Source organism: Peromyscus leucopus, chromosome X, assembly GCF_004664715.2.
Source record: "Peromyscus leucopus breed LL Stock chromosome X, UCI_PerLeu_2.1, whole genome shotgun sequence".
Classification (NCBI taxonomy): domain Eukaryota; kingdom Metazoa; phylum Chordata; class Mammalia; order Rodentia; family Cricetidae; genus Peromyscus; species Peromyscus leucopus.
The window spans coordinates 29,733,619-29,753,510 of NC_051083.1; the positions used below are offsets into that span (position 1 = coordinate 29,733,619).

A 19,892-nucleotide genomic window follows, 5' to 3' on the forward strand; every position below is an offset into this window, starting at 1 on the left:
GTAGATAACAAAACATAATTGGTGTGACACACTTATTTGATAATCTACTGCTTCTAATTTAGTGAATAACTTCAGCTAATCCTCCATATAATTAGGAGGGAAACCGTGGAGGCTGCAAATTCTCTAATTTTTTTTTATGGTTTCCTCCTTAGAAAATGTCAAGCTGGCTGACTTTTAAAAATCACTGACTTGTGGTTTTATGGTAAAATTGTCTTCTCAGGTCATGTGTCCATTCCCTGCAGGTCTTCGGCGAGGTAATCTGATCAAAGCCTGTGGTCTCCGGATATGCGTGTTTTTGTAAAGTCCATGTGACATTACAACAGGAATGAACAACTCGACTTTCACTTAGACACACAGTGCCATGCATGAGCACAAAGAACCTTCTTCACACTTACACTGCAGTAGGATTTGCCTCACCTCCACACAACTTTCCCTATAGCTGAATCCTGTGCAATCTATTCTTTAACAAATGAGAAAAAAGACAACTCTAGATAGAAAGCAAAGAATAGTTTTTGCTTAAGGATCAACTGAAATTAAGCAGTGGATATATTCATGTGCTATGTGATCATGTTTGTATCTAGAATGCTAAATCTAACAATGGCGCTGGTTTCTTAAGTTGTTTTGATATTTCATCAGAGAGCTAAAGGTCTAATCAAGGACACGCAACTTTCTTTAAAAACATTTCATTCATTGTGGCACAGTATGTATAAACAATAGTCTTGTAAAGAGTCTATATCTCAATCTGGATATCATTAGAATGGCAGAAGTAGACTCCACACATCCATCTCCACCCCTACCCCAGTAATCAACTTGGAAAGATGATGGTCCCTTGATATCTATGGAGGATTGGTCCCAGGAATCCTTACAGATACCCAAATGCTTGGGTTACCAAGTTCCTTATATAAATTGGGCTAGAATTTGTAAATAACCCACCTATATCTTCCAGTACACTTGAAATTATGTCTAGATAATTTCTGTCATATAAATAGTTGTTACAGTATACTGTATGTCAAGAAAAGATCTGCCTATGCTCAGTACACATGCATTTCTCCAAGTATTTGACCTGTGTGATTGGCTGAACCCATGAGGGTGGGGAAGACCTGAGGATACAGAAGGCTGATTGCATGCTATCTATCTTTCCAGTCCTAAGCATTGATTATTTTATGTCAAGAAATGTCTTTGTTATTCTCCGAGTAACCAGTACCCATTGTTATGCTTCATCTTGCAATTTATGCTTCTCACTTTTACATAAAAAAAACCCACAGGATTTTGAAGAAAAAAAAAGCTATAGCAAAATTCTTGATTTTCCTCTCTATCTGCATAGTAATTGAGAACTCCATGTTGATGAATACTGAGGTTTTGTTTTTCAGTAAACATGTTTTTTTCTCCCTAAAAGCAGTCTTTCTCTATTGCTTTGTACTCAAATTCCTGAGTTAAACATATTTTGATAATTTGCAATGTTCTTGTGTTAGATGTAGATATCAAAACCATATTGAATATTCTTCTTTGTGGAGTAGACATTTAAAAATCAGAATTCTTGAGCTGACAAGTTGGTTCAGTGGGTAAAGGTGCTTGCTGCCAAGCCCGAAGACCTGGGTTTGATTCCTGAGCTGCACAAGGTGGAAAGAGAGAACTGACTCCTGCAAGCAGTGATTGGTTTACATTTTTATTACATCTATTTATTTAAGGAGGGGCACTTGTGTGGCTATCTGAGAACCATTCCCAACTTTATCCAGTGAACCATCTTGCCCTAAGGTCAGACTCCCTTTTGTTCCCCCTCTGATATATAACCACCTGTGCAAACTTTTGGAAGGAATTGGTACCTGTGGCACTACCTGATAAGGAAACAATCTGCCATTTTACTCACCAACCTACCTTTTAGCGTTTCCGTATCATAGAAAGTTGCCGCAAATCTGGTGGAGCGATGGGATGTCGAGCGCGAGTCCATACTGGCAAGACTTTTGAGCTTCAGCCGGCATCTCCACCGCTTCCAGTCTTCAGAGTGTGCGATACGCAGCAGCTCCTCCAAACTAGAAGCAGCTCTGATCTGTTGTTCAGATCGTTCCAACATTGACTGGGATGATCGCTCGAAAGACAAATCCTAGTTTAAGAGTGAGTTACAAAGATACCTTGATAACTGTGGTTGCTAGCAGTTTAAACTATAGACCATCTGAAAAGAAACTAGACAATATTTGAATGTGCACCTATGCCTAGGCAAAACAATGTCTAATGGCGGACTTCAAAAGGATGGGTCTACTTTCTTACTGCCAGAGCCTGTGGATGTATAATGGAGGAAAATTCCCTGAGGTATTAGTCACTTGAACCCAAAGTACAAGGTCCAAGAAGCCAGGAGAAGACATAGACACAGCGGGGCCATTTGAAGACGGAGGTGGAAATGACATGATGAGGTCACAACTCAGAGATTGCCTCAAGCCACCCAAAGCAGAAGAGGCAATGGCTTCTTGAACTTTGGGATTCTGTTGTTCTGAGACAGCAGATTTATGGTACTTTGCTACTGCAGCCACAGAAAAGCAGTGAAGATTCTTTTTATTAACCTATTTCTGTGACAGCAACCTGCTGTTTCCTAGTTTAAGCTGAAGGCTTGCTTTTTTCTACGGTTGCATCTGAATCGTGTTGGCTAATACAGTGCAACTGGACTAGATGGGTATATCCGTGGGTTTGGGGAGCCCAAGAAAAGATTTTCAATATGTAACTGCTTATGCAAAAGTAGGGGCTTGGTTATATGAAATAATGATGCATACATCCATATACTATGCAACCATCAAAACCAATGGAGCCCATTTCCTACTAGAGTTACCTCCCACCCACCCCCCAGCACTGGGGATTAGTATGTGGGCCTTTTAAACATGCTTGATAGGCGTTTTTTCCAACTGAGCTGTCTCCCCAGTTCTAGAGCTGAGGTCTCAATGGCTTCTCTCTCTCAGACTCACATCTATCAGTCCTACGGCTTCGACTTTATGGTTTCATAGTTAATTGGCATTTAGCATTTATATTGCTTTACATGTTTGTTTACTATTGTTTTATTAACCGTGTATAGTCTATGAACTAAAAAAAGTCAAAATATGTATCTTCAAGGTCATGTCTTTTGTGTTGTTGTTGTTTTGTGGCAAGTTCTCATTATGTAGCCAAGGTTGGCCTGGAAATTGTGATCCTCCTGCCTCAGCTTCCAGAGTCCTGATATCTCAGGCTTGTGTGATCATACCTGGCTAAATTTACCTTAGCCGTTTTACCTAGAAGTCCAGATGGAAGTATACACATGAACACATATGCACATTTTTGCCTGATTTAGGAGAGTATTAGATATGTTTGTAAGCTAGGGGAAAGAGCCGACAGAGAAGAAACTGAAAGCATATACAATGGACATAAAACAGAGCCTGTAAGGCTTGATATATAGCGTGAGTGTTAGTTGGTCAGTATGAAGTGCTAAGAAGACCACCTTTTGAAGCAGGGGAGCCACAGGGAGCCCAGTGAGTGGTCTGTACAGAGCAAGGCTGCCTCAGAAGCTCAGTGAGATTACATTGGTCGTTTCTTGTATATCTCTGGAGTTTGAACAAAGACATTTTTGGCAAGGAAGAGAAGGAAGCTTAAAGAGCACAGATGGGGTTTGTGAATTTGACGTTGAACTTGTGTGGCATGCCGCAGCTTCTGTAGCTGAGAACCCTAGAGACAAAGCTGGTTAATTGCTCATTTCCCTGACAACTCTTAAACGTGATGATCCTACATTAAGGCTAATTTGTTAATGGCTGCTCTTTGCCTGACCATTCATCTCCTCTTTCTAGTTCTATGGCAAAGCTACCTCATATCCCATTCAATCTTCAAGATAAAATGTTTTGACAACACTGCTTCAATAAGCTAATGAGGAAGCCTAACAAATACTTTAAAAAAGATTATTAAGTTGGGCTTAGTAGGCTGTGTGTGTGTGTGTGTGTGTGTGTGTGTGTGTGTGTGTGTGTGTATGGTGTGCATGCCTGTCCACACTGCTTCTGTGTATAACAATAATTATAGAAGAAGAGGTTGTGAATTTGAGGAGTTGGAAAAAGACACAGGAGGAATCGGACAGGGAAAGGTAGGAGTGGAAATAATATAAATACAAGTACTTGTGCATGAACCCCTCTAAATTTTTAGATTAAAAAGTATTAATAAATTGTACATTGCTGCAAGAATATTTATGGAGGTTAAATTTCATTCAGTACTATCCCTAAATAAGGCTGATGTATGGCTGCATACGTCTTACAAGTCTCAATTCAATTTTGGCTTCTTTAAAAAAAATCCTATGATTAAAAAACCCAGGATAAAATATTTCCTGCAGCCGGAATTAAAATGATTGGATGATGTTAAGACTAAATAGTTCCTATGACTGGTTTCTTTGTAAAACCACAACATCTACTTACATACTCAAAACTATTTAAGCCTACTTTACTAAATGAAAACCTAGTTTGAAATAACTGAGAAATTGGCAAAAGTCATTTTGATAATTCTAAATGGAAATACAACAATAGCAAGTAATTCATCCGGGCACACATTTGGGAAGGGTTGAAAATGAATCCCTTTCCAATTGGCATTCATCACTCCTTGATTTTCGTGTAATCAACTCTATGTTACCTGTATGGGCAGGACAAAACTAAACATCAAAAAGTGTGTCCAGTGTCCAAAATGCATACTTAAGCCCTTGATTTCAATAATTTTCACTGCCAAACTATTGCCAAATGAGTTGCTCTTTATTTCTTCCAATTTTCCGATACAAGAGCTAGTAAAATCTAAAATAGTTCTAATTTAATTCCGCAAAATGAGAGGATGAGAGAGGCCTTCCTGGGTCTCTGCTTATTAGAGTGGCAGCCCTTGGTTCTGTCATTAACTCAAGACTGTTAGCAATTCTCCTCCTAAATAACAAATCATTCTCTGATGATTTTTAGCTGCCAACAATCAGTTTTTAAAGCATGGGGCCTAAGGTCTCTGCAACACTACTTTGTCCTCATATAAATGTTACTATATACATAGACTAACTTTTTCCCACATGCGGTTACATTCCTAACAGGACACCAAGCAAGGGCCACACTGTTGGCTGGCTTATTCCCTTTTGAGAAGGATTTGGAGCAGAGGTTCCCAGACTTGCCTTCACCTTGAATGCATGTGAGGAAAAGCTTTAAAAAATACTACTGATTGGATCTTATCATCAGAGTCCCATTTTGCAGGTTTTGACTACTATTCAAAAGAAAAAAAATCCCATGTCTGCTTCAGTAGCAGCCAAGTGAAGGGCTTGCAGCAACTTTCTGTATGTCTTTGCAACTTTTCCATAAAGTTAGAATTACTTCAAAATAAAGAGTATTCTGAAGAACTCTTTAGGAAGGGCTGGTGATGTAGCTCCATTAGTAGTCTGCTTGCCTGAATTTACAGAGCTGCACAAACCTGATGTGGTGGTACACACCAGTAACCAGCCTTGATGGTAGAGGCAACTGTATTAGAAGTTTGAGGTCACTCTCCAATATGTACTGAGCGAGTCTGGGATATGTGAGACTTTGTCTCAAAGAAAAAAATCTTCCCAAGTGATTTTAAGAGAACCAGTAATTTGGAGCCAGGCAACACTGATTTAAGTTCAAAGCCCTGGGTTAATATCCGAGCTCTGTATAAGAACTCTGATTAGCACGGGATAAATGGCTGATATATGTTGAAAAATTGTCCTAGTCTTTGCATTCCTTTGTGTTATACCTTAAGGTCAGAATATGTGCATGAGTATTTGCTGAATTGGAGTTTGAAAGCTGGCCCCTTACTCACATACCCTGTCTGTTGAATGTATGAAATGTATTGCCTCCCCAACTCAACTTAAAGCCTGTGGGCATTACATGCACATTCGATTCTTTTTATCCAGTTCTCAACTTGTATGACTTTTAAACGACTGAATAACAGTGATATTTTCTCACTTAAACAGTGTGATGAAGTTCTGTCATCCGAAATGATAGTCTAAATTGCTTCTCAAATTCCTCCAAATTCCAAACAGTCCATTTCTCAAGATAAATAAATTTTTAAAAAAAAAGCATAGAATTCAACAGAAAACTATACATTCCCTCAAAAGCCAGTCCTGTAAAATATCTCAAGGAAAATATAAATGTCAAGTGGAAGAATCTTGACTTAGGGGTATGTAGCTGGGCCCCTATTCCAGCTCTGGGATCTACAAAGAATTGGTCCATAAGCATCCTGGCTGCTTTCCTTAAAGAGCTGCAGAATGCTTTTCCTGCACCATTGTGGTCCTGAACTCTTAAGACCCTCATGTTGCAGATATGGAAAGAGAGAACAGCTGTGCTGAGTTCCTCATAGGACCGACCTCTTGAGAGGCATGAGGATCAGACTATGAGTGCAGAACTGCACTGTCTTCAGGAAGTTGGGTGGTAAGGTCTGTGTGCTGAAACCAGGTTTGTGAGAGTGGAATGTCCGGGCGCTCTGGGCTGAGTTATGGAGAAAACACACTTCACATAGCTTTCCCTAGATTTGCTGAAGGAATTAGAAGTTGTAGCATGAATCTTAAAAGTTTTATTAATAAAATCAAACCTGGAGTCAGGTACTTCGCTGGAAGATCAGAGAAGCAGAACAAGCCACAGCTTCCTCCCTCACAATTCCTCAGCTGATCCTGTTTCCTCAGAATCTCAGCTGAACTGTTGCTCAAAAGCCTAAAAGCTTAACCAGGCTCTAGTTCCTGGTCCTCACGCCTTAGATATCTTTTTGCTCCCTGCTATCACTTCCTGGAATTAAAGGCTCACTTCTTGGGATTAAAGGCATTAGTCACCATGCCTGGGTGTTTCCAGTGTGGCCTTGAACTCACAGAGATCCAGGTGGATCTCTGCCTCCAGAAGGCTAGGATTAAATGTGTGTGTGCCACCATTTTCTGGCCTCTATGTCTGTCTAGTGGCTGTTCTGTTCTCTGACCCCAGATAAGTTTATTAGGGTGCACAATATTTGGGGGAACACAATATCACCACAAGAAGTGTTACCTGAGGGCACAGTTCTCTCATAACCCATCTCTGCATTTCAAGAAAATACCACAGTCACCCATTTGCCTCTGCAGTGGGTTGGGGGCGATAAATTCCAAACAGTTCTACCTTCCTTCCACCTCTTAGCGACTTCTTTGGTTTCACTCAAGGAACACTTGCATTTCATCTTTACCTTCATGGTTAAGGATTGGCCTAAACCACTACACTTTTCCTGGCTTGATAAGCAAGTAACATTGTGATGCTCCACTCCTGGTTGCTCTGCCCAAGGTCCTCCTTCCTCTCTCTGCCAAGAAATCTGCCTAGGCCACACCAGACTCATGAGTCTAAGTGAATATCTGAGATGGCCCCATGCCCTTGCTTTTAAGTGGAAATTATATTGCCCTAAAAGAAGTTATGCCTACTATCATAAATTATACTGCTGCCTACTCAAATGGCTTGTTTTAGAGGCAAGAGCACAGATCCCAATTGCTCCAAACTAGCTTTGAGTGACATGACACTCTGGAAGTTTCTTATAAACACGTGCCCATCATATGGCTAAGTAACCCTACTCCAGGGAGTTTGTCACTTGATAAATGAAGCCTACACTGAACAAAACTCTGTACATTAAAGTTTGTAGTCACTGTTTTTAAATCATAGTCAAAACAGCTGGAAAAAACACATGTGTAATTCCATGAGCCGTTCATGGCATACTACTCATTAATAAAAAGAACTATTGGTAAATGGGTTAAAGGTTAAAGAAGCCAGTCTCAACATGTTAGACTGCATTATTTTATTTATATGTGATTTTCTTTTTTTATTATTAAGAAATTTTCTATTAATTTACATACCAACCACAGATCTCCTTCTCCTCCCTCCTTCCACCGTTCAGCCTTTCCCCCCAACCCATCACCCATTCCCACCTCCATCAAGGCAAGGCCTCTTATGTAGAGTCAGCAGAGTCTGGTACCTTCAGTTGAGGCAGGTCCAAGCTTCCCCACACACACTGCACAAAGGCTGTGCAAGGTGCCCCACCATAGGCACTGAGCTCCAAAAAGCCCACACGTGTACCAAGGACGGATCCTGATACCACTGCCAGTGGGTCCCTTGAGCAGGTCAAGCTACACAACTGTCTGGCTTATGCAGAGGACCTAGTCCAGTCCCATGGAGACTCCACAGCTGTTGGTCCATAGTTCATGAGTTCCAAAGCCTGGTTCAGTTGTCTCTGTAGGTTTCCCCATCATGATCTTTACCCCCTTTGCTCATAGAATCCCTCTTCCCTCTCTTCAACTGGACTCCTGGAGCTCAGTCTGGTGCTTGGCTGTGGATCTCTGCATCTGCTTCCATCAGGTACTGAATGAAGGCTCTATGATGACAGTTAGGGTATTCACCAATCTGATTATTATCAAACCGGGAATGACTAAGGACAGAATGCTACTTGCTGGAGGTTGGAAAGATGGTCTCACTTTGACAGTGTATGGATATGGAACAACTTGTATCCAGGCTATGGTTGTGGTTACACAATTTGTATGTGTGCTAGAATTCACAGAACTATACCTACAAAAAGGAAAGTACAATCACAGTACAATTAGGAAATAAAGTAAGCCGGCTTTTAACCAAGGCATGACTCCATTTTGACTGAGTGTGGGTTAACTTCCTTCAGATTTGGTTTCCCTGTTGATGTTAATAATAGGTACTTTACAGGTCGGGTGGTGGTGGCACACGCCTTTAATCCTAGCACTCGGGAGGCAGAGGCAGGCAGATAGATCTCTGTGAGTTCAAACTAGCGTGGTCTACAGAGTGAGTTCTATGATAGCCAAGGCTACACAGAGAAACCCTGTCTCGCAAAAACTAACAAACAAAACAAACAAACAAACAAACAAAAGCAAAAAGCGAAAAAGCACACACACACACACACACACACACACACACACACACACAAACCTACCCCCAGCTCTCCCCCTAAAAGAAGCAGTCTAAATAGAAAGCCATTGAAGAGAACTCTTAAAAATTGTGATAAGGATGCTGCAGTGTAGCTCTCCTTGGCTGATGGCTTCTGGTGGCGATGCAAATGGGGAAGAACTTAGTTTTCTTGAAGGCGCTGGCCGCTGGGAGTTTGACCATGCTCCAGTGAGTGTATGGGCAACACAAATTGGACTTGTTCCTTTTATTCTCCTGTTTGGGGAGGGGAGGCAGGTCACAAGGCAGACCTGGGAGGATTGGGAAGTGATGTGATGGGGTAAATTCCAAAACAGTCAACAATATAAAAATGTTTTTTTTTTTTTTTTGGTTTTTCGAACAGGTTTCTTGCGTACTTTGTGCTTTCTGACTCATTGTAGCCCAGCTGCTCGAACTACAGAGATCGCTGCTCTGAGTGCTGGATAAAGCGTGCCACACACGCAATATAAAAATATTATGTTGAAAAAATAGTTACTCCTCAGAGCTCAGTGGAGAACCTAGGAGTTCAAAAATGGGAAAGGGTTAGAGTACAAAGCAGGAATACAATTAATGTGCTGCTTCTTTTCTTTCTCAAGGGTGGGTCATCTGGACCTACAAGTTGGGGTAGAGGTTTATGCTTTATGGCCCTTGATAATCCTTAGTCACCAGAGAGATGGGATTTAAAATATTGAGACTTGGCAACTCTAATCCTTGCAAATACTATGAAACACAGCAAATCCAAACAACTTTTCTAAGGTAAACTGTGAGCTATCTTTTTCTAATGAGAAAAGCATTCTTTGAGTTATCTGTAAATGGAAGCAAATTTCCAAGTATCTTCTCAGGGTTAGGTCTGTCTTTACAGATTCATGTAGAAAAAAAACATCATGCTACTTCTTAACCTTTTGTGATTTGCTTTTGGGGTCCAGCATTTTGGGATCATACTAGCTGAGGGAAGGGAGGAGACTGTCCACTTGTGACTGCCTGAGGCTGTGGTTATGCAGGTGGAAACTCCCATGGCTCTGCTGCCACATCTCTGAAATCCAGAAACCTGACCACCTGGGAATAGAATTAGGCTGTTCTTCATTTGGGGGCCCTAATGGTACTGGTGGCTCTTTTGCTGCCCTGCTTCTGCGTTTAAATGCATAAGTCAGAAATCCTGAGAGCTTACTCAAGGAAGGAGCTACAGATGTAAGAAAACTGTACATGTGTGCACGCAGACAGGAATGCGTGAGCAGGACTGCCTGGGTAGTTTAAGGCAGTGGAAAGGGGTTTGTTTGGATGCTCAGAACGGCCACATCTTCCAATTTGATGAGAATTGTTGGTGATCTTCTCTCTAGCGAAGCCATCTAGCATTTGGGGAGATGTCTGTGTCCCCCTTTACATATGTTAAATCTGTGTTCTACTCAAATGCTTCTGCTCCTACTTGCCACAGAAATGAGAAGAAAGATAGATGTGAGGTAGGCTTGGGTGGCAAGATAGTCTCCGACCTTCTGAAACTGTGCTCTGAGCAAGCCTTATGGTGGTGATTCCTGAGCTGTCTAACATTCTCTGTGTCATTGATCTCAAAGATCAAGGAGCCAATGCCCCCCCCAAAAAAAAACAACTCAAAACCTTTATTGTGATGAAGTAGAACTGCAAACAATTCCATTCTGCCTCTCTATAGCTGTCTTGGTGTTGGCTCATGTGACCTACTTTGACATGTTGCAAGCACAAGTTGACAATGAATTCTGACTCATTGCACTGAGCTTCTACATGTCTCCCACCTCTGCAAGCACATGCTCCTGCCAGCCCACTCATCAATGGGAGGGTAGACACGTGGAGCAGAAATGTATTCAGCCTGAGGTTTGGCCTTGATCCAAACTCTCAGCTGACCCACAGAGATATATGTGAGAATAAACTATTGATGTGTTAAGCCACTAAAATTTGTATGGGTGTGTAACCGCATGATGTGACTCTATCTCAGCCAAAATGCAGCATAATCAACTTCATGGGAAGACCTTTGTGCAAAACATTATGGTCTCCTATAAGGTAGTTCTGCTTGCCACTGGCAGCCAGCCTAATATGCCAGCCTTTAAAAATATTTATTTCTAAACATCCAGTGGTCCTACATCATCATTTACCCATCATCTTCTCTTCCTCACCAACATCTATAACACTGTGTCCAGTGATCCCTAGCCTTCATATAGCAATGTACTTATGAATTTAGCATGCAATTGCAAAGACCACTTTCATGTTTTTATCCTGCTTTCTCTCTCTTTCTATGTGTGTGTGTGTGTGTGTGTGTGTGTGTGTGTGTGTGTGTGTTTCTTGATTTTAAAATACCCATTAAATCACTACCTTTGGCTTTTACAGTCTCTCCGCCCCCTCCTATAAAATTATCCCTGAGCCTTGCTTGGGAGGAGGGGGTGCAGGGTAGATGTTCCACATGTATATAAATATACGGTCAATACAAATTAGACTCTGATGGGTTAAAAAAAATGAAGACACAAAATTGAGTAGGTAAGAAAAGGAGATAGGTCTGGGAGGAACTCAGGGAGGGGGGAATATGGTTAAAACTCAGTGCATGAAATTCTCAAAGGACTAATAAAAATGAAATAGAAAGTTATGTATTCAATCAAAACTATACTTTTCCTAAAGAGTTCCGCTCACAACAGGACAGCAAAATATTTATCATGCTATTTTTCTCTCTGCTGTGATAATTTTTATTTAAATGTAGATCTTTCAAAAAGCAATACTCATCTTCACCTTGTCAGTGCTAAGGTTATTTAATAAGATCCAGTCAATGGTGAAATAAGCCTTGTTGAGATTATAGTATTACTTACAGTTTCAGGCATTAAAATTATCCTTCCTACACGCCAAAGTGAACTCCCTGGTGGTTGGTAAGACACGAAAATGACTAAGACATCTTTATTTTATAAAAAGTGTCATTTCCACTCATGTGCTTGGCACATGGAAGACATTCCACAAATGTTTACTGAACAGAATGTACAGCTTTCCTTCTCCCAGGGAGGAAGGGTTTCCCGAACAACTGTCTCTCTTCTACGTGCCTTACCCTCGACACCAACCACAGAGTTTCCAGTCTCCAATGGAGAGTTTCCATGTGAAATGCACATTATTTCACACATTAAAAGAGGAATAATGTAAACCAGTGACAATGTATTCTCCAACACTGCTCTAAGACAAGAAATATTAAACATAGCCAAAGTTGTGTGTGATAGTTATTAATAGTGTTCCTGAAATATTTCCCGCATCCTACCTTCAGAAGTCAAGGTAAGAGTGCACCTCCTGGCTCTTTGCACCTAAATGGGACAGTGGATCCATGATGTGTGCCACTCACTTCTAGGTCAGAGCATGCAATGGTCACAGTGATCTAGAACATTCTACATGTGGGTGCTCAGCTAGCTTCATACTGATAGTGAGTTGACTGTGGATGAGCCAAGAGGGTTGTGTAGTACAAGCAGCAAATAAATTTGTACTGATTATGAACCACCAAGATTTTGAGGGTGGTTGTAATTACAGTATACTCTCACCTTACCTCACTAAGTATCCGACCAGAGATATTTTTGTCATAATTTGCCACACCTTCACAAATCACTCACGATGAAAACATAGGTAGGCATCTGAAGGCTTTCAGAGATAAAGACAGGAAGGTGTCTAAGTTGTGCACAGAGACACTGTGTGACTAGATGCTGCTTTGTGTAACTTTCTGTGACCATCAGGCTGAAATAATGGGCTAAAGTGACTCCACTCTAGCTTTGGGTTCTAGAAGTGAACATCCTATTGGATGGTCTAAGACTAGAAGGACATTTCAGGATTCTTGGACATATTCACCTAAATCTTACCCCCATGTCCACAGTAAAATATCACAGGGTAAATACACTGCCTCAAAATGTGCTTTTGGATTTTATAAAAATCATGCAATCAGGCAAGCCATGGAGATGATTGATGCCAGAGACCGTTTAGTGTTGTCCTTCACCTGGCTGTCTCAGGATCCTCCAAGGCTAGTCTATCAACCAGTCAGCAAACACTGCTTTCAGCATCTTCTGTGTGACAGGTTTTGCAAGCTGGTGGCTGGGTACAATGCCATAAACAAGACAACGAAACACTCCTGTGTTGAAAAGCTTTCATCCTACTGGTGAGGGTGTAATAAACCAGGACAAACATACCATAAAATGTCAGGTACAGGTGTATGCCGTCAATAAAATAAATAAAATAGTGTAACACAGAACACTGTATGTAAACTGTGACCCAGGAGCAACATCCAGTGTGCAGCCTGTTTTTGAACAGTCTATGACTTAAGCACGTGCTTTTGCATTTTAAAAGGTTGAAATGAATGAAAACAAGGTTTCCTGGTGCATAAAATTAAAATTGTCGTGTCTCTAAAGTTCTGTTGCAGCTTACTCCCACCTGCATGATCTCTGGCTACTTTCCCAACCCTGAAAGCTGCACTTCTGAGTTCAGCTTACCTTCCACCAGCCACTCTAGTTCTTTGGCTCATCCTCAGAATATCCAAGCTTTCCCTCTTCAGTCACTACCCTGATGATGACCTCTGCCTGCTTCACTTCTTTCAGTACTGTGCACAAATATAACTGAATTAGAAAAATCTCCCCCTTTATCTCATTCTGTGTCCTCTCCTTCATTTGAGTGCTTTTCATTATTACTGTCCCTGACATGTTACCAATTTGCATATTGTCCACTTCTACCAAGCACAATCAAAATATGCATTCCAAGAGAGCTGAAATAGTTATTTCTCTCTGCATTCTCAGATCCTAGACACAGTAGATACTCAATAAACACATGCTGAAAAAAATTAATGAGTTATCAAATATTGGAAAGTTGTAATGAGAGATACAGGACAGTCTTTATGGGTTAGGACATCTCAGCCAGTCAAGGCTTTCATGATGCTGAAGATGCCCCAGAATGCCTTTGATTTATAATGCTCTAGTATCTTAGACTATAAAAACGGGAAGCAAGAGAGAGAAAAATGGATTTGCCACCAAAAATACAACCTAACCAAAAATGCTCATTTTATTGTCTCCTTTCATCACAATTCATTCCCAATTATGCTAAACTCCCACTCTCTGCTCATATCATATGATAGAAATGAGTTATACGGGATGGAGAGATGGCTCAGTGGTTAAGAGTATTTGCTGATGTTGCAAAGAAAGTTTGGTTCCCATTAGCCAAGTTAGGTGGTTAACAACTACTGGTGACTCCAAATCTAGGGGATACAGCACCCTCTTCTGGCCTCTGCAGGTACCCACACTCATGTGCACACTACACACACAAAAAGCTTAAAATGAAATAAATCTCTCTCAAAAAAAAAAAAAAAAAAAAAAAAGAGCTGACCCCTAGATATTGCTCAGGAACAATTTTATTGTCCTTTGTATCCCTATTTCTCTACTGCCTTTGTCCAACTGTGGAAATATTTGTGTCTAAGAGATCCAGGTCTTTTTTACCAAGGGTTCTTTTATGGGACCATTTGTATATACAAATACCTTGTTTCTATTTCACAATTTATCTTTGTGATGTTTATAGCAACATTTTATTCACAGGTGTTAAGTCAGGATTTTTCAATTTAAATGAGCCATACAAGGAAGTATTATACACAGGATGTAAGGTTCTATTGTATCTTGGGTACTACAATATCTTAGAGTGATATAAAAACTGTAACTGAATTCACGGCAAGACAGAAAAATCAGACAAGAGCTCACTGGCTCACCTGACTAACAGCAAAGCCAGGAAATTCTCCTGCAAGTTATTTCCTAGACCATTTCAAGAGAAGTCAAATGGCATGAAGGTGATGAAGTCTTGTGAGCCATGTGAATTTGGGACTTATTCCAATCCGATGTAGCACTGAATGACTCCATCATCTAATGATACCCTTCTATACACATTACAATGCCTAAAAAGATAGTATAGAGTGAAGCTGAAGAAGAAAGAAACTTTCAAAAGAGTTCTGGAAGCTATCATGACTTAGAATTGATCCTCTATTACCATACCGACAGGGCTTCATAGCACCATGGAAAAGATGTATAGAAGCTAACTTCATCAGTAATTATAATGACTTCCAACATACCTGGTGACAACAATTATTTATTAGATCAGCCAGAAACCATGCTGGCTAGAAGGACATGTTGAATGGCAAGAGTATATGGCTGTTGGTAATTATTTACTAAGTGTCTAGAGGGTACAATATTGTGATTAGAAGTATAACAAACTGTTGTAAAGTGCATACCTTGGGGAACTATCTCTGTTAATCTCAAGTGTATAAAGAGCTTGAGAAAATAGAACTTGAAATAAACCCCACACCTAGTCAGCAATCTGATTTTATTAATGAGTCAATCAGGTTTTTTTTTTAACTTAAATTTTTTTTTGAAGATTTATTTATGTGTCTGGATATTTTTTTTTCTGAATGTATGTTCACATGTGTGCCTGGTGTCTGTGAGGTCAGAAGGCATCAGATCCCCTGGAACTGGTGCTAGGGATGGTTGTGAGCCACTGGGAACTGAACCTGAGGCTTTTGTAAGAGAAAGAAGTGCTCCTAACCACTGAGCAATCTCCCCGGATCTTTGTTTTGCAAAGAAAATGTTAAGATTTCTGCAAAGGTTTTCCTCAGCTCACACTTTCCAAGCATTGTTGACCCCAAACAGCTAGTTTTCCAAGCATAAGCTGCAAGAACTAGTGAAATGAGGATGTCTTTCACTCGAATGGCATTAAGTAAATTGTCCTAGGTGGTAGTAGCCATCTGCATGCTTATAGTAGAAGAAAAATGTTCACAGATTCATAGAAGTGTACCATAGTCTCTGCCTGTCTAAGCTGAAAAAACAAAACAAAAAACCAAACAGGACAATTCTCTAAGCTAGGAAGTAAAGTTCAGACCAGGGAAGGGGGCAACATGGAAATAGATTTGGCATCACAGCCATTCTGGGACAGATGTGGTCAGAAAAGGGAGAGTGGAGAAAAACATGTTCTCATAGACTTAGGACTGAGGAGGACCACAACAATTGTATAACAAATGAATATTCTTATAACTAAAGCAAAAACTAATCAGTGTCAGTGTCCTAATCCATTACTACTCTGAATATATTTTTTATGCTAAATTTTCATTTAAACAAGAAAATATCCATGTTAAGAAATAGATTTCATCTAGTATCCACTTATGAATGAGTACATACCATGTTTGTCTTTCTGAGTCTGGGTTACCTCACTCAGGATGATTGGAGGAGGTGGGAATGGGGGTGGATTGGGGAGAGGGATGGGGAGTGGGAGGAAGGAGGACGGGGGAATCCATGGCTGATATGTGAAATTAAGTTAATTATAAAATAAAAATATTTTTTAAAAAGAAATTTTTAAAAAGGCAGTGGTAGCACACGCCTTTAATCCTAGCACTCGGAAGGCAGAGGCAGGTAGATCTCTGAGTTTGAGGCCAGCTTGGTCTGCAAAGTACATGCTAGGATAGTCATGGTTGTTTCATAGAGAAACCCTATCTCAAACAAAACAAAAGAATTCTTTGGTTTTGTTTTCTCTTGAAGAGGTGGGGAGGGGGAAGAGAATATATAAAGCAAAATGATGTCTGTTGTTATGTCTCAGAACCCAGTCATGCGTAGTCCCAAACTTCTATTTAACCACAGGCAACACTTTCTTCACCTAAGAGACAATCTAATTTAGCTGGGGGCTGGGTGGCTCTAAACTCCCTGGATGTAGCTTCGCTGTTCAAAGGGAAAATAGGTCACGTAAGAGAAACATTGAGAGGCATGTTAGTAAACACAGGCTGTACATCGGCCATCTGTTAGGGCATGTTTTCGGTCCCATGAAAATGCAGTCAGTTTCTTCCATTGCCCATTCAAGAAATTTCAGTGGGAGAAGTAACTTCAAAACGTGTAAAATTTCACTGTGCCCGGGACACAGGGAGGATTCTGGTAGCTGTGTCTATAAAAGAGTCAATTTTAAACATTGAAAACTTCACTGGGGAATAGGGTTGAAGACTAGTGTTAAGTGAAATGTTGAACAGCATTGTGCTGGGGTAGAAAGGTTTCCTGCCTAGCAGCCTGCACCTTTCAAGCTTTGCAAGTCCCAAATGTACATGGCAGAAAGGACAGCTCTCAGCTCTATGTGACTGCCACCAGCCTTGATGTTGGATCCCCATCTCAGGCTGTAGGTGAAAGGAAATCCACTGTAAATGTGAATCCCAGTGCCAGGAGCCTTTGAGTCTTGCCCTATGAAGCTTGGGTGCAGATTTAGTACCTGATTAATGACTACATGCATATGGTGCTTTCTATGCAAACTAGTTAAAATCCTTATGAATTAATTTTCTGCTCTGGGAGTGGAGATATGTCCCCCTATTGAAAACGCATGCCACAAAGCTCAAGTCCACATCTGATTTCTGTCTGTTCATAGCCAGAAATTTCTAAATCAGTCATGATTTAGTAGCATTGCAGTCAAAACAATTACATCTGAGTCCTTTTCAAAAAAATAAAAAGGCTTTAAAATACACAACATTGAGTGACAATGTTGTTCTGGCCATCAGTAGCACCCTAGTTCATCCTTTTTGCATTGTTCTCAATTTCTTGGGCTGTCCTTGATGCTTGCTCATAGAACCAAAGATTTGCCAACTGCTTAATTTTATACACATTTTCAAAAGCAGACGCACAAGAACAAAAACAGACTCTAAGAAAACTTTTTGTCCCTGGTTGGTAGCGATTGGTAATTTGCAGAACCAGACAGAAAACATCCATGAAAAGCACTGTGATTTTCAATTTACAGAAGAAATTACTCAACCTTGCTGCTCACAACCAACCTAAAAAGCAACAGCCCATAAAATTGTGTGTGTCATAAAGACGAATCCCAGCTTCATCAGAAGCCACTGTGCCATCATCAGGCACAACTGGGAGCAAACATTCCCGTGCCATGTCAAAAGTTTCCAGAATGCTTGTGTTCTATTCCCATTCCAAATACACACAACACATCAAAAACAATCATACAAATTTTCTTACACATAAACATTTTCATACACTCATGGCAAGAAAATGATTAAGTCTAAGAAACAAAGCAGTCACTAATACATGAAGGCTAAGCCTGAGCTTTTATATTGTTTTAACAACAGTGAGGGCAAAGGACTTTTTCTGTGAAAACCAACAAAAAGAAACATTATGAAAAAAATCGAGCTCACCTACCTTCACTGGTCCATGTTCACTATTGAAGCCCTGCACCAGGTACACGTAGGACATCATGAGAATATTCACCACTGCCCACTCTCTATACATTTTGAATATTTTAAATGTCCACTGATGACTAAGCAGTTGATACTAGGCAGCTACTAAAAAGTGCTGCAAGACATTCTCCAGAAGCAAAGTTCGAAACCCCACAACTTTACATGGAAAAATCACATGATCAGTTGTAATCAAAATCCAATGAAATGACTTGAGTTAGTCAAGGGACACCCCCTGCCACACACAATCTTAGTATGGGAGAAAGACAAAAAAAAATTGTGAAGATTCCTGCTGCAAAAATAATCAGGAGCTGGCCATGTCTTCCACTTTAAGCTAGAAAATACTCTACAGTCATTTCATGTCCAGAAAGTTGAAAGAAAAAAAATCCCCACTATGCCCTAGGTTATGGCTGCTTTATAAAAGGAGGTGACCGACACTTGCAGCTCTAGCAGGCTGGAATCTAACTATGGATTAAAACTTTTTCACAATCTTCAAGGAAGCGCGCAGGAGCATGTGTCGTAAATCGGACACAGACTTTGGCAGAAAACTGCAGGGAAGCCTTGGCTGGAATCCTGCTGTGTCCCTCGCAAGAGCAGGGCAGTTTTCAGAGCTGACTGACTCACATGGTCAGGACTGCTGTGTTTCTTCAAGCAGATAACCTGTAACATGAAACCTAGAACAAAGTTCTGAAGGCTGGGAGGGTGGCTGAATTGCAGTAGGACAGTTTAAGATGCTCAGATAGCGGCCGCCAGTGACAGAAAGAAGGAAAACATGCTCGAAGGAAACCCCAAAAGGCAGAGACTAAAAGGGCATCTTCTCACATATAAAAAGCACATGTACATAAGCAACTGTTTTTAATAGCTTAATAATTTCCACCAAAAGGAAGAACATTGATTTTTAAAGAAGTAACGATTAGAATTATTTGCATGTACTACTACCATTTTTATTGTTTGTACTTTGCCTTTTTAAAATAGTTAAATCTGTTCTTTGACAATTTCATACATGTATATAATGCATCCTGATGACTCACTACAAAAACCACCTTTTCATTTTAATGTGGAATTCTTTTTTATTTTTTACTTTTGGGTTTTCAAGACAGGATTTCTCTGTTTAGCCCTGGCTGTCTTGGAACTGGCCTGTAGACCAGGCTGGCTTCAAACTCAGAGATCTGCATGTCTCTGCCTCCCAAGTACTGGGATTAAAGGCATGAGCCACCACCACCCAGCTAAATGTAAAATTCTTTAGAAGCATCAGCTAAACCAGCTTTGGAAATTGAATATACTGAATGGCCAGTCCATCCAAATGGCAGAATTTCAGCATTTCACAGGTTTCCAATCTTTGACTTCCAGGTTTTGGCCCCCTCAAAACCATTTTTTGCATTCCTGAAATCAAGAATGGCCTCAGAAATTTCTTCATTGGTGTTCATCACAAATGGACCTAGGGCAGAAAGAGACATTTACAAAGTTCTGGGTGATAACATTTTCTTCTACCACTGAAGTGGTATGTATTACTTGAGTTCCTCATTTGAAACAAAATCTAGGCATATCTGGGCAGCAATGGTCTCTTTTCACAGTGTTCAGTCCTACAGGACTGTAATTGAGTTTTGTGGCTGGGACTGTGTATGAGTATAAGTTAGCATACAGACCAAACCTAGATAAACACAGTTAGGTCTTACTGTCCACTGCAGGTTCCTGACCAGTCATGACGACCTCTTTATTTACACATTCTTTGTAGTTGCCATTTGTACAACATGAAGTGATGT

General features: G+C 40.4%; 2 protein-coding genes across 6 annotated transcripts in view; both read right to left on the reverse strand.

Annotated features, from left to right (window-relative positions):
• Vegfd (vascular endothelial growth factor D) overlaps positions 1–18,869 on the reverse strand; it is a 35,895-nt gene extending 17,026 nt beyond the window's left edge. For all 3 annotated transcript variants that reach the window (XM_028887758.2, XM_037199451.1, XM_028887757.1), the window contains exons 1-2: positions 18,095–18,869; positions 1,876–2,101 (exon numbers count right to left, since the gene is read on the reverse strand). In XM_028887758.2, the coding sequence (XP_028743591.1) occupies positions 1,876–2,101; positions 18,095–18,184 (316 nt within the window). In that variant the 5' untranslated portion in view covers positions 18,185–18,869. The remainder of the gene's footprint in view (positions 1–1,875; positions 2,102–18,094) is intronic.
• Positions 18,870–18,967: 98 nt separating this feature from the next.
• Pir (pirin) overlaps positions 18,968–19,892 on the reverse strand; it is a 95,822-nt gene continuing 94,897 nt past the window's right edge. For all 3 annotated transcript variants that reach the window (XM_028887760.2, XM_028887759.2, XM_037199452.1), the window contains one exon: positions 18,968–19,567. In XM_028887760.2, coding sequence (XP_028743593.1) covers positions 19,452–19,567 — 116 coding nt within the window. In that variant the 3' untranslated portion in view covers positions 18,968–19,451. The remainder of the gene's footprint in view (positions 19,568–19,892) is intronic.